The sequence below is a fragment of the Sceloporus undulatus genome, chromosome 1 (assembly GCF_019175285.1).
Source record: "Sceloporus undulatus isolate JIND9_A2432 ecotype Alabama chromosome 1, SceUnd_v1.1, whole genome shotgun sequence".
Classification (NCBI taxonomy): Eukaryota; Metazoa; Chordata; class Lepidosauria; order Squamata; family Phrynosomatidae; genus Sceloporus; species Sceloporus undulatus.
The window spans coordinates 46552191-46567674 of NC_056522.1; the positions used below are offsets into that span (position 1 = coordinate 46552191).

Genomic DNA, 15484 nt, shown 5'->3' on the forward strand with positions numbered 1-15484 from the left:
GATGACATTTCCCCTGATTTTTCCATTCATGACATATTGGATTCGATGTAGACATTAAAAACTTTAATGCAAACCTATTCTCCTATGATGGAAAGCTATTGATTTTCATCATGCAGTCTTGTCACAAATGTGTTTGATTTATGCAATTCATGTATTATTATCTTTTCTCCAACACACACACAAACGTTGTTACTTCCGTAAGCAAAATGTTTTTTTCCAGGTTTTATTTTACTCTTGAAACTGTCATGTATTTTGTCTTGTGGTTGGTTCTTTAGTGTCCTGAACCGAACTCCTGTGCATCTGGTCCATGAAATCATATTGGTGGATGACTTCAGTGATGATCGTAAGTGACTCCCTTGAGCTTGAAAGTGGGGCGGAGTGGTAAAAAGATGTGTGGGAGGGTTTTTGCTCTCTCTCTCTTGCTCTCTCTCTCTCTCTCTCTCTGTATGTACTGACTTTTTTGTGATACTCAAAATTGATCTTGCAAAGGATTGGCAGTGTGTTGCACAGCATTATAGGCAGGGAGAATTTTTGATGGCCTCCACTGGAGGAGAGGCCAGTGTAATGAGTCATGGTGCTCTATGCCAAGACAGACAGCATTGGGGATGGAGTTGGATGGCTCATAGGTTCCTGCTCCCCATTCCTCTCTCTCTTTGATTAGATGTTGTCAACTCACCCTCCTACCTCTGATACACTGTCAGCTTTGCTGGTTACTCAAGGGCTGGGAAGGATTTTCACTCTGTCCACAGGATTTTACCTGCCCCACACTGTTGATTGTGACAATTGGCTTGCAGTAGTGTCTTGAATAAATAGGTAGTGGAGTGAGAGAAGTAGGAATTCAGCAAACACTTATAGTACCCATTTGGTGAAGGGAAGGGCTGTGGAACTTCCTCTTTAGGTCATACAACTAGAGGAGTAGAGAAGGAGACTTCCCTTGGGACTGATCTGAGGACTGAGCCCTCACTTTAAGTTATTCTTTTTTTTATTATAAATAATCTTTATTACAAACATATTCACATACACTTATTTACATAGTTTGATATCATATAGGGGAGGATTACAAAGCTGCATTTCTATATTCTGTTAAACCCCCCCCCATACTTTCCCTTTACAATTCTTAATATAAACCTTCCCCCCCCCCCCCCATTACCCTCCCACTGTATCTGTTTTCGGGTTCTTTTCACAGCAATTTATTACTTTTATTCCTCTATTTCTGCTCTTTAATCAAAACACACTCATTTCACATTAAAAAAAAAGAAAACTTCTCAATTTTTATATCACAGCCTATGCAATGAGGGGGAAAAAAGAAGGAAAAGAGATATGAAGAACAAATAGAAGAAAAAGAAAAAGAAAAGAGAATAGTAAACAAATAAATAATTTAATTCATTAATATTTATAACTGTTAAATTGTTGTTCGTTTACCTACAAATTTAGTACCTGCTTTCCTGCTATTTTACCGCTCACCCAAGAGTGGAAAGGAGATCAAGCTACAATAATTCCTTCAAAGTTGTTAGCCTCCCGATTACCCAAGCTGTTATTACCCAAAGTGTCAACATAAGAAGCAGTGCTTTTTACCTGATAAGAGAAACATAGATAATATTAAAAAGGAAAAATGACCACTTAAAGAATATAAATTTCCATGCTAAACTCTACAATCTCACTATCTTCTTAGATCTTATATCTATACCTTATCAGACCAGTGATTTTCACAATATTTTAACAAGGGTTTCCACATGTTTTCAGTTATCTTCTCATAGTTGTTATTTCTTAATGCCATTGTCAGTTTGTCCATTTCAATCACATCTAGCGCTTTTTCCAGCCATTCATCAACATCAATTTCCCTGGGTCTTTTCCAGTTTTTGGCTACTACAATTCTTGCCGATGTAATTAAATGCAGACTTAGTTTTTTCTCCTTTCTTAATTCTTTCTGTTCTAGCATATTCAGTAAAATAACCTCAGGTTCTAAATTTACATTAATTTTGTATATCTCCATTATTATCATATTTATTTTTATCCAAAATATTTTAATATAGGGGCACGTCCACCACATATGGAAAAAAGAGCCATAATGTTCATTGCATCTCCAACAGGTCCCGGATTTATCTTTTTTTCATTTTTGATAGTCTTGAAGGAGGGAGGTACCATCTATGCAACATTTTCATGTAGTTTTCTTTTATATCCATACAACATGTAAAATCCAGGTTTTTACCCCAAGATCTTTCCCAGCTATCCATCTGAATGTTTCTTCCTATATTTTTTGCCCATTCTATCATACTAGCTTTAACAGTTTCCTCTTCTAATTCCAACTTTAAACATACTTTATATAATCTCGAAATTATACCTTTTTTGCTTCCCTCCATAATATCATCCAATTCTGTCTTTCCCAAATTTATTCCCTCTTGTTTTAAGTCCTTCCTAAATCTTTGCACTAACTGTCTATAGGGGAACCAAATTCCAAAAAGCAAAGTTTGATTTTCCATTTTATATAAGGACACAATTTTACTATGCCACTGTATTTAATGAGATTGGAGCATTCACAGATTTTATTATCTACAGGGGGAACCAAATTCCAGCAGATACCAAGGGTCCACCATAGTTAAAATAAAGTGACATGTTTCAACCCAATTTCCATTGTCTTATCTCTTTATTTCTATGTTTGGTCAGCAATTAATTATCATTACCTGCCTTCCTTGAGTCATGATGACCACATATTCCTTGCACCAGGAGGTAGACAGGATATAAATAAATAAAACAATAATAAAACAATAATTGTAACTGTATCATTGGAAGTTGAATGTACTCCTTAATAGTCATCCATTGTTGCCTCACCTGCCAATTTGTCTTGCAAGTTGTGAAAGTAAACGAAATAATAAAATAACGCTGATCTCTCTGTTTCCAAAGCGGATGATTGCCGTCTGTTGATCAAGCTGCCCAAGGTGAAATGTTTACGCAACAGGAAAAGAGAAGGTAAGGAATGGGTAGCCAACCCACAGGAAAGAGAATGAGAGAATAAGGGGACAAAATGAATGGCTTTCCAGGACAGATGTTCTGTGAGATAGGATGAAGTGCTCAGTTCAGATGGCAAAAAGGGAGGGAGGGAGTGAAAACAGCTCTCTCCCCACTAATGGGAAGACCTGCCACTGCTGCTGCCTCAAGCAGCACTCTGGAGAGCCTTTCTTGTGTTGTTTTCATGTCAGAGCCGAGTAGTGTGTGTGGATGGACTTTCTGAAACACCTTAGTCTGAGGGAATTCTTGCAGAGCCAGACATCTAGCAGGTAGATTCTCTGGTGCAACTACCTGTACTTACTTGCCCTGATAGGTATTCTTTCTGGACACTTCTCCAATAATGCCTTGCTTTGAGAAAAGACATTTCGGATTAAGGTACTGGAGAGCTACACCAGCTGATGTATATGTGCATGTGTGTCCAACACTGTTATCCAAAAAAGAAGTTCACAGATTGGTGGTGGAGCTTTCAGAGAGTGACACTTATTTCCCTCTCTCAGGCCGTGGGACTTCTTTCACTGCTATTTATAGGTGGGGATAGGCTGCATTTCTGTACTGTGATTTTGACATGTTTGGTTTATATGGTCCTTTAAAGCTGTTTTACAGACATTTATGTTAATTTTACTTTTTGTATCCATTCCTGATGTCGAGTTCTGTGCAGTTTGAAAGTGCATTTATAGAATCATAGGCGGGATACAAACCGCCATATAGTACGTATAGGATACGTACTAGGGTTAGGAAGGGGTGGTGCTTCCGCACCCCCCTAACCCTAGTACGTATCCTATACGTACAAGATGGCGGCACCCCTTCTACACGGGCGCCGCCATCTTTACATACTGGACGCATAGCGTCCAGACGTGTCGCGACGTCATCAGTGCGCCACAAGAAGAAGCTCCGAAATGGAGCTTCTTTATTGCTCCGCGCGGGAGCCGCGCAGTTTGGCTGCTGCGGCTCCCGCGCGGAGCAAACGGCGGCGGCGGGGAAGCGCCGCAAAGCGGCGGTTTGTATCCCGACATAGTGTTGGAAGAGACCACAAGGGCCATCCATTCCAACCCCTCGCCATGCAGGAACTCACATTCAAAGCATCCCTGACAGATGGCCATCCAGCCTCTGCTTAAAGACCTTCAAAGAAAAAGATTCTGCCACTCTCTGAGAGAATGTGTTTCACTGTCGACCAACTCTTACTGTCAGGAAATTCCTCCTAATGTTGAGGTGGAATCTCCTTTCCTGTAGCTTGCATCCATTGTTCTGGGTCCTAGTCTCTGGAGCAGCAGAAAACAATCTTGCTCCATCCTCAATATGACATCCCTTCAAATATTTAAACAGGGCTTCCATATCACCTCTTAACTGTCTCTTCTCCAGGCTAGACATACCCAGCTCCCTAAGTCACTCCTCATAGGGCATGGTTTCCAGACCCTTCATCATTTTAGTCACCCTCCTTTGATATGGTTCAGCTTGTCAACATCCTTTTTGAATTGTGGTGCCCAGAACTGGACACAGTATTCCAGGTGAGGCCAGACCAAAGCAGAAAAGAGTGGCCCTATTACTTTCCTTGATCTAGACCAGTGGTTGCCAAACTGTGATCTTTTAGGAATTTTGAACTTCTGCTCCCCGAATCCCAGACTATTGGCCAACATGGCTGAGGCTTCTGGGAGCTAAAGTCCAGAATTTCTTAAAGGGTAGAGTTTGGGGATCACTGATCCAAACACTATATTCTATTGATGCAGCCTAAAATTGCATTCACCTTTTTAGCTGCCGCATCACACTGTTAACTCATGTTCAACTTGTGGTCTACTAGACTTCTAGATCCCTTTCATAGGTAGTCTTGTTAAACCAGGTATCCCCCCTCCTATATCTATGTATTTCATTTTTTCCACCCTAAGTGCAGTACCTTACATTTCTCTGTGTTGAAATTCATTTTGTTAGCTTTGGCTCAGCTTTCTAATCTATTAAGGACATTTTGAATTTTGATCCTGTCCTCTGGGCTATTAGCTATTCCTCCTAATTTGGTGTCATCTGCAAATTTGATAAGCATGCCCCCTATTCTTTCATCCATGTTATTGATAAAGATGTTGAATAGCTCTGGGCCCAGAGCACCCCACTTGTCACAGCTTTCCAGGATGAAGAAGAGCCATTGCTGAGCATCCTTTGGGTTGAGCCAGTCACCCAATTACAAATTTATTTAATAGTTGCATTATCTAGCCCACATTTTACTAGCTTATTTACATGGGACAACATGAGAAACCTTGTTAAAGGCCTTACTGAAATCAAGATATACTATATCCACAGCATTCCCTTTATCTACCAAGCTTATGATTTTATCAAAAAAGAAGATCAGATTAGTCTGGCATGACCTGTTTCTCTGAAACCCATGTTGACTTTTTGTGATTATGGCATTGCCTTCTAAATGTTCACAGACTCTCTGTTTAATGATCTGCTCTAGAATCTTTCCTGGTATTGATGTCAGACTAACTGGATGATAATTGTTGGTATCCTCTTTTCCCCTCTTTTTGAAGATGGGGACAATGTTTGCCCTCCATCAGTCTGCTGGGACTTCTCCTGTTCTCCAGGAGTTCTGAAATATTATTGCCAATGGCTCCAAGATTACATTTGCTAATTCTTTTAATACCCTTGGATGTAGTTAATCTGGTCCTATTCTGTCCTCTGCTCCATTATCCTCAGGTTGAGCACCCTTTCCCTTTTCTGAGAAGACAGAGGCAAAGAAGGTGTTGAATAATTCTGCCTTTTCTCTGTCTTCTGTTGACATGTTGTCATCTTCTCCAAACAGTGGCTCTGCTATTTCCTTCTTCTTCCTTCTGCTATGGGCATAACCCAAAAAGCCCTTTTTATTGTTCTTAACCTCTCTAGCAAGCCTGAGCTCATTCTCCACTTTAGCTTTTCTGAATTTACCCCTACGTGTGCTAGCTATTTCTCTGAATTCCTCTTTGGTGATTTCCCCATTTTTCCATTTCTTATACATGTTTTGTTTAAAACTTAGCTCAGTTGTAAGTTCTTTAGTCATCCATCCCTGTTTCTTGAGACACCTCCCATATTTTCTCCTCATTGGAACAGTTTGGAATTATGCTTTCAGTATCTCCCTTTTGAGAAACCCTCATCCATCCTGAACTCCCTTCTCTTTTAGTATTCCTGACCATGGGATCAGCCCCAGTATTTTCCTAAGTTTACTGAAATCAGCTTTCCTAAAGTCTAGAATGTGTGTCTGACTTTGCCTGGCTTCTCCTTTCCACTGTATAACAAACTCCAGGAGAACATGATCACTCCCACCTAGGATCCCACCACTTGCACCCCATTAGCCAAGTCATTCTGTTAGGGTCAGATCTTAAAGTTTTGGATGAATTTGACTTCCAGTAAATATCAGGATAGTACAAATCACCCATCACCACTACATGTAGGAATGTAGAAGAGGGCTCTGATCCAATAATAGATAGTATAATACCGATGTGGCAGCAACAACACAGTAATATCCTTTTTAATGTTTACTTTTGGAAATAATATAATTTTCATTCTTCCAGGGGCGGTGGTGGTTTGGACAGGTAAACGAACCAAATAAAGGTTTTAACATCACATAAAAATAAACAGGATAATACTTTGCAGCTACCCTAACCTGGACTCTGGACTGGATCAGATTAAAGAAGAATAAAATACTAAATTTAGAAGGAGCTGGTCTGGTATATGGTTTCTGGTTTGCATAGTTACCTATTTTATGGGAAAGACAAAGTGAATAAAGAATTTAGTAACAACTTTATAAGAAGAACGATCTACTATGTATGGCAGAAAATAAAGTGGAGATGGTTCCCAAATCCCACTATGGTGTCCTATTATGAGGCTTTTTTGCAAGAGAAAAATGGTTATGTGAAAAATGGCCAACATATGAAGATCTGACAAGTATGAAAAATAACAAAAGAAGATTAAACCGAGAAGAATTACAAGATGAGGGTTTCATTTGTAATTGGTTTTTATACAGAAGGATAAAAAGAGCATACCATCAAGATCAAAAATTATATGGAATAGCTAAGGGGAAGCCGAATTGAAAGATAATATCGCAGAAAGGGACTAAAGAAACTTCCAAATATTCAACTACTGCTGAGACAAGACTTGAACAGGAAAATATAAAGACTGTATGTAAAATGGCTCAAGAATTGGGACAAAATTCAATTAGTACAATGGGAAAAAAATTGGACAGACGACTGAGGTTTACTAAAAGCTATGCCCTTCAAGAAAATTTGATCCAAAATGCCATTTAGATGGTATTTAACTCCGGAATTATTAGCTAAAGTTTCTAAGACTGTAGTAACAAATGTTGGAAGTGCAAGGAAGAGACTGGGACATTGATCCTTGCTGGTGAGGTAAACTGGTCAGTAATTTTGGTCTGAAGTTCACCAACAAATACAAAATATTTTGAAAGTAAAATTCGGGAAAGATCCTAGAGATGTACTATAAATATGGTGGGGTAGTGATTAGAAAAGAAAACACGGAAAAATATATTTTTATGATCTTAGATGCAAGGACTCGTTAGCTTCATGTGGAAATTGGAAAAGATCCAGATATAAAATCATGGGTAATTAAGGTATATGAGTATATGGATATGGACAAATTAACCTGCTGGATAAATAAGGGGTCAATAGAAAATCTAAGAAACAATGGACCATGGATAAGGTATAGAAACAAGAAGAGGGGGATTACTCATTATATATATGATAATCTATAAAGTTAACAGATTAAATGGGAAAGAGACCATTTCACTTGGTAACAGTACGTAGTTAAAAAAAAAAGCAAAACAAAATGTAATAAGAAATAAGAAAAGATGAATTGAACTTGGTAAAGAAGGTAGTGATGGATTTAAGATTAATACATATAAAGACACTGGGATTATAAAGAAGATGTCTACTGACACTGATAAAGGACTATTTATTTCACATTTTGATGAGAAGTCATGGAAGGATAATAATGGTAATTCAAATATTATTGGAATGTAAGGTACAATAAGATGTATTTATATACAAAATATAAAAAATATTAAAAAAAATAAACAGGATAATTTGAGTAACTTTCAGATATGTCACTGATGAGCAGAAACATAAAATGTAACTTCCTTAAGGAGAAGGGGGTCGGGAATGGACAAGGAATCTAGTACCATATTTGATAACTGCTTTATTTCCGCATGAATCTTTGAAAGCTCATGTTGAAATAACAGCTAGCCTCAGAGGTGCTAGGTTCCTTCTCACTTCTGTTCCATTTTAGGATGTGACAAACACACCTGTCTCTTTGGAAAGTTCCTTAGATCAATTTGGCTTGGAGCTGATGCTAAAAATGGATTACATGCACATACAATATATGATTTTGTCCAGTACCTCAGCCGTTCACTCTGTCTGCCACATTTCTTTTGGGAAAAGCAAACAATGTAGCACGACTGAGACCTGTACCAGTTCCAAGGGAAAGCTGAGCTGCAGAATGATTTTAAACTTTAAAATTTAAAGGTTAATATCACAAGTTCAGTCATGCAAAATGAATGTGCTTAATACTTTGGAAAGAACATTTGCCAGGGCTTCTTTATCCACAGCTGAGGCACAGTTCTTCAGGAGACTTTTTTTCCCTGACCTCTTCTATTCTTTTTATTCCCCTCACTTCCAATATTTTACCATTGGGGTGGGGTACTGGATTCCATCAGTCTCTTCTCCCAGTAAAATGTCCTGGAACAATGCTATGTAGAAAATTCAAAATGGTGGCCATATTCCATTTGCCGTCGCAGCCAGTTAAAGAAAACTGTAGGAAAAAAATATATTATCATGATGTGATGGTGGTGGTGGTGGTGTTGGTGGTGGTGGTGGTGGTGTCATCATCATCATCACCACCATCATCACTTATTTATTTATATAGCACTATCAATGTACAGGTACATTTAACCACTGTGCCACCAGAGTTCACATATAGCTATCCTGGTTTGAGCCAATTGAATTAGGCTTTCCCAATGGACAGCTTGTCTGAGCCAGTTGGAAAGAGTTGGACATCACACTTCATCTCAGTTACTAATTTGCAAAGCAAGATGAGCCGACTGAAGGTTATAAATTTTGTCCCATTAAAGCTTACGGTGAATTAAATAATCAATAAACACTCATTTTGTATGTGTATGCTTATTTTATTTTATGGCGGCAGCTTAAAAATCATATTAACCAGTAAAGCGGGTCCTGAGCTAAAAGAATCAGCCTTGATTGTGATAATTGTTGAGTAGAGATTCATTGTAACATAAAACATTCCTACCTCCCAAATCAGGCCAAGTGAAAATTGGAACAGAGCAATGCTAGCCACCAGGATCTCTCCAGGAATCTGTAAAATGTTGAAACATGTGCATTAACGTAACTGATGTACGTGATGATTCTCCATTTTTGGTGTAGGAGGCATCCAGTGCCTCACCATTACTGTTGACTGGATCAATGAGTCGGTAAGTACTGAGGATGTGGACAGCTTCTCTGTAGTTGAAAAGACGACTTGCCCTCTCCACCCTGCCCAACCTGGCTGGCTGTCCAGGGGGGGGAAATCATGGAGATGCTGAAAAACATAATTATTAATGCATCCCTCAGGGAGGGTTCCTGCCTCCCTGTCTCAAGGAGGCAGTAGTTGACACCTCTTAAAAAGCCCTCCTGGACCCCCTGGATAGAAATACTACAGACCGTCTCATTACTACCATTTTGAGCAAGATGATCAAGAGAGCGGTCGCAATCAACTACAAGCAGTCTGGATTAAATGGATTTTTCGGATCCATTTCCAACCGGATTCAGAACGGGATACGGGTTGAGACTGCCATGGTCGCCTAGTCGATGATCTCCGTCTGGGCATCGACCGGAGAAGTGGACCGCTGGTGTCTTGGCAATCTCAGCGGCCTTGATACCATTGACAACGGTATCCTTCTGGAACGCCTGAGAGAGTTGGGTATTGGAGGCACTGCTGCAGTGGTTCCGACCTACCTCTCGGCAGGTTCCAATGATGTCGTTTGGGACAGTGTTCGGCAAGGGAGCTCAAATTAGGGGTCCCTCAAGGTCGGCTCCTGTCCCCAATGCTATTCAACTTTACCTGAAGCCATGGGAGAGATCATCCGGAGACATGGGGCGGGGTTATCAGTCACGCTGATGACACCCAATATACTTCTCTATGTCTCGGGCTGAAGCAGTGACTAAGGATGGCATCTCTCCTCTGAATGCCTGTCTTGGGGCGGTAATGGACTGGATGGGGAAAACCGACTCAAGTTGAATCCAGGTAAGACGGAGGTACTTGCTATAGGAACCCCGAACCAGGAATGGAGTTGGTGTCAGCCAGTTCTGGATGGGATCACACTTCCCCTGAAGGATCTGTTCGCAGCTTGGGGGTGCTTCTTGACTCGACGCTCCAACTGACAGCTCAGGTGGATGCGACAGTCAAGAGCGCCTACTTCACCCTTCGTTTGATACGCCAACTGCGCCCCTTCCTGGAGCCGAGGGACCTGGAAACAGTAGTACATGACTGGTAACTTCTCATGGACTTCTGTAATGCGCTCTACTTGGGGCTACCCTTGTGCCAAGTTCGGAAACTTCAGCTGGTACAAATATGGCAGCCAGAGTGATCATGGGAACTTCAGGAATGACCCTATAACACCGGTCTTGAAGTCCCTGCACTGGCTGCCTCTTAGTTTCGGCAAGTACAAGGTGTTGGTGATACCTTTAAAGCCCTACATGGCTGGGGCCAGAGTACTGAGGGAACACTTCTCCCTATTGTCCGTCCCGCACACTAAGGTCCTCTGGAAGAAATCTACTACAAGCCAAAAAATCTCGGCTAACATCTGTCTCCCAGAGGGCCTTTCTCCTACTGCTCCTAAACTATGGAACGACCTGCCGGAGGAATCCATCACATTTCCCATCTGGTAGCTTTAAGAAAGCACTCAAGAAGGATCTCTTCCGGCAGGCCTTTCCAACCTAGTTACCCTCCCCAGATATAGAGATATTTGTCCCCTCATCTGTCTATTTTCCCCCACCACATGTTCTGCCTATTTTTTGGTTGTTCAATGTTTTAATGTTTTAATGTTTTTAATGTTTTAATATTATTACTGTTTATTCTGTTTTAGTACTGGGAATGGGGGGTGGTGGTAGGTCTAGGGTTTGATTTTTTAACTCTATTGTAATTTGTTGTATTTTATTGTTGTAACCTGCCCGGATTCTTCGTGATTGGCGGGCTAGAAATAAATCTATTCTTATATTATTATTATTATTATTAGTATATTATTATTGCTGCTGGTTAGGAGATTTGGGAAGTTGTAGTTGAACTCTTTTTCTCCTATGATACCCACAGCTTAAGCCAAATGTCCAGTAGGACAAAGGTGCTCATAATGAACTTATCGTGTGCAGTGGCATCCCTGTACCCGCCCCTTGGGGTGGACTTCTGGGGGGTCTCTACTGATTTTAAGTTATAGGAGGTACAGTTAGATTGACCATTAGACGGAACTTCTTGATGATGGAGAGCAGTTGGCCAATGGAACCAATGCCTAGAGCAGGGGTAGGCAACCTTTTGAGCCGGGGCCAGGTTGCTGTCCCTAGACAACTGGGGGGCAAAAGCCAATAACTAAAAATAAAATAAATAATTTTTTAAAATTAAATAAAAATAAACCAGGACAAATGTAGGAACAACATTTTCAAATGGAGGGCACTTTTTAAACAAAAAATGGAGGACACGCGAAAAAATTTGCTGATTTTTTAAAAAATGTTAAGATAATGCATGTTCTGAGGCTTCTAAAGACAATTGCCCCACCATGCCCCTCGCGTGAGATGCCAAGGCCCCGGCGGCAGGACTGGGCTGGGGCCAGTCCCAAGGCCTCGCTGGGCCGCATCCGGCCGCGGGCCGCAGGTTGCCTACCGCGGGCCTAGAGAATGGTGAGGTGCCCCTGTGGATGGCTTCAAAAAGTGTCTGGAAAGCTACCCCTGGGAGTTTTCTAGTTGGAACCTCCCATGGAGCATGGGATGGATACTATGGTCTAGTAAGGCCAATTCCAACCTCGGGGCTACGACGTCTCCAAAACATACTCACTAAAATAATCCCCCCTCTCTATTTTGCTTAATTCATTTCTTAAAAAGAAAAGTTTATTCTTCCTTGCTGATCTTTTTGGCGCTGGTTTAGTTGTGCTACTTTAACAAAAAGAGCAGATTTTTGTGTGGATTATATCTTCCAATAATAAACAAAAAGCCAAACTGTACAAAAAGCAAACTCTGATTTCCTGTTTTTAATAAAGGATGCCATTTTACTATGCTATTGTTAGAATGGGACTTGAACATCCTGGATTTTGGTACCCATGGAGATTCCGGCACCAAACCCCACTGGATGAGGAGGGCCCACTGTGCAATAAATACAAACAAAAGAGAACATTAAAATAGAATTAGCTATTACAATACAAAACCAGCCACACTTCAACGAAAGAATAAATACAACAAAAATTTTTTAAGCTCTTTAAAACAGTTTAATTTAAAATAATAGAGCACACCCCTACCCATTCTTAAATCTTTCTGTTTTAAAAGCCTGTCTGAATAAAAAGGTGTCTGCCCCCCCCCACCCCAGGAGGGTGTTCCTGATCTAGGACATACTCTTTATCTAAACATTGTCCCCGTTTGATTGGTCTATCCATCAAGCCTGTGGTCTTCCCGTCTTCTTATTACTCTCTAACCTTTCCTCGTATTATTGTCTTTTCTAATGAGTTGTGCCTTCTCATAATATGGCCAAAATACAGCAGCCTCAGTTCATCATCTTGGCTTCCCAGGAGATTTCAGGCTTGATCTCTTCTAGAACCATTTGTTTGTCTTTTTGGCTGCCCATGGTATCCTCAGCTTTCTTAGCATAGCAATAGCATTTACATTTCTTTACCAATTAATAGTGAACTCAGCACTCTCTAAGTCATTTAATGTGTAAGTCAATTGCTGCCACCAAGCTGTGTATCATTTTACTGACCTGCGAAAGGTGGAAGGCTGAATCAACCCTTGAGCCCTGAGATCAAACTCACAATGTTGTGGTTCAGTACTGGCATTTAACCACTGCGCCACTGGGGCTCCTCTTCTCCAGCACCACAGTAAAATCAGTTTTTTTTTTTTTTTTAATCTGCCTTCTTCAGTGTCCAGCTCTCGCATCCATACTTGGTGATGGGGAATACAGTGGACTGAACCATTCTACTTTGTGCTCAGTTGTATATGTTTACACTTTAGGACCTTGTCTAGTTCTTTCATAATGTCCTTCCCATTTCTGTCTTTTTGATTTCTGACTGCAGTCTCCCTTCTGATCAAGTTTGATCAAAGGTGTTGGGACACTTTATTCTGATTTCTTTGTCTAGGTTAAATTTATGTAGATATTCAGTGGTCATTATTATTGTTTTCTTTAGTTCAGCAGTAAGCCTGCCTTTGTACTTCCTTCTTTGACCTTTCTTAGTAAGTTTCCAAGTCTGTGATGTTTTCTGCTAATGTATGGTGTCATTCACACAATCTCACACTGTTGATATTCCTTCCTCCATTCATCACTCCTCCTTCTGAGTCTAAAACTGCTCTTTGTATGCTTTTTCTGCATCCCTCTGGAGGACATGATTATCAGCTAAAATGATCAGGGCCCAGCCTCAAGAACAGGAAGTTATTTCCCTCAATAGAGTACAACAGTCATCCTTTCTGCTATGCTAATTCAGAAAGAAATGTAAGACATGGGTGAAAATGGATGAGATAAGCTTCCTGTAAGGACTGGGCCACCAGTCATTTGAGGACTTCTCTCAGACAACAAAGGGTTAAGCTGGGGGGAGGTACATGCTAATGAGAGTTTACATCATATGCCTAATGAATTTACACCATAGCTGACCTAAGGCCAAACTGGCCATCCGTTGAGCAGGACTGGGCGTTTCAAGAACCTTCCAAAACGAGGTCTTTAAAAGGCCTCTGAGTCTTTCTCTTGTGAGGCCATGTGAGTCTTCTTTGTTTTGAACCCAGCTGCTGGGCCTGTGCCAAAAGGCCAGGCTTAGGGATGCAGTTTGAGCTGGCAATGGGGGCCACTCCTTGCATCCAAAACCATCAGGACTGCAGATCCCATCACTGTGTGAGTAGCCTCGGAAATGTGTTAGCTAGTACATCCAGGCTTTTTGTGTATCGTTTGGCTTGCCTGAAATGACATCTTGTAACCATGCAATCTATACCTGCAAGGCAGGAGGCCTTGCATGAATGATACCTTATTGCGCTATTCTGTCTAGTTAGAATAAATACCTTTCTTTAAAAGTATGCTGCGTCTAAGCTCCTATACGTGCCTTAGACTCAGATGTTGCTGCTTAGGTTAGCAAAGAAGGAACTTAAGTCCTTAGCAGTCCCAGTGTGTGCTAAGGAGAGTTCATTGGAGATTCACTGGGTGGTGGTAGCTGACTAGAGGATCTCAAGGGGACTCATTCAGCCCAGCAGGGAGTGGGAACAGAGACCCAGGAGACTACGGGAAATAAAAGGGATCCACTTTGGGCCCCAGGGTCATCACACTTCCTCTCACAGATACCCTAATGTTTTTCCCCTCATCATCCCACTCACTCTTCAGCCATTTCAATAGAACAAAGGTGAAGGCTGCTCTGATTGTTAGGAAGCGATTGTAGCATGAGGATTTCACTCTGTCCTTCATATTTCCCATTCACTATGCTAAAATGTTCCTAAACAGGCATTGCCTGCCGGAGATAATTTCTTGTGGACACTAAAAGAAAGAAATAAATTGTGTGTTATTACTTAAGGGCAACTGATCTTATTTTATATTCTAGACATTGTATATCATTTTATTGGCAATTAATCGGTAAACATCTGAGAGTTAGATGGTTTTCTATCAAGGAAAATTTAATCTGTTGACCTCCTAGATTTCATGCATTTATTCTTGCCTACCTGAATTTTCTGTTTACTGTTGCTGAGAATTCATTTCTTTAGGTTAGTGTATGTGAAATCACATTTCCCCAGCAGTAACCAAATTCTGGCCATCCAATCTACTTCTGATCTTGGGAGCTGAAACAGATATTGTTAAATTTACCTATGCTTCCCTTTACAATTTGTTCAGTTGTATTCCTGGAATTCATAACATGTGATGATCCCAACCAGTGCACCTCCGTAGACCAGCTCTATGCAATCTGCTGCACTCCAGGTGTGAAGGACTACAGCTCCCATCATTCCCATTCCCATCTTTGTTCATTCCAAGCCAACATGGGCAATGGCTGTGCTGACGGCGGTGATGTTAGTCTGACACTCTCATTTGATAACAAGCATGAAATTGCATTGCTATCATTGCTATTGTTGTGAGTCTCTAAGAACACAGTTATATGGAAAGCAACAACATGGTGGTGAGTTTCCCCAAATTTAAAAACAAAATACATAAGCAGCATGTTGCTGTGAAGAGACACTGGCAGATTGGAGCAGCCAATCAGATCAGGAGTGCTGAGGACAGATGTGTATTAGACTGC

General features: G+C 40.8%; 1 protein-coding gene across 3 annotated transcripts in view; it reads left to right on the forward strand.

Annotated features, from left to right (window-relative positions):
- The window catches only part of GALNT14 (polypeptide N-acetylgalactosaminyltransferase 14), a 384373-nt gene that overhangs the window by 288046 nt on the left and 80843 nt on the right, over positions 1-15484 (forward strand). For all 3 annotated transcript variants that reach the window (XM_042438475.1, XM_042438484.1, XM_042438494.1), the window contains 2 exons: positions 276-343; positions 2902-2967. In XM_042438475.1, the coding sequence (XP_042294409.1) occupies positions 276-343; positions 2902-2967 (134 nt within the window). The remainder of the gene's footprint in view (positions 1-275; positions 344-2901; positions 2968-15484) is intronic.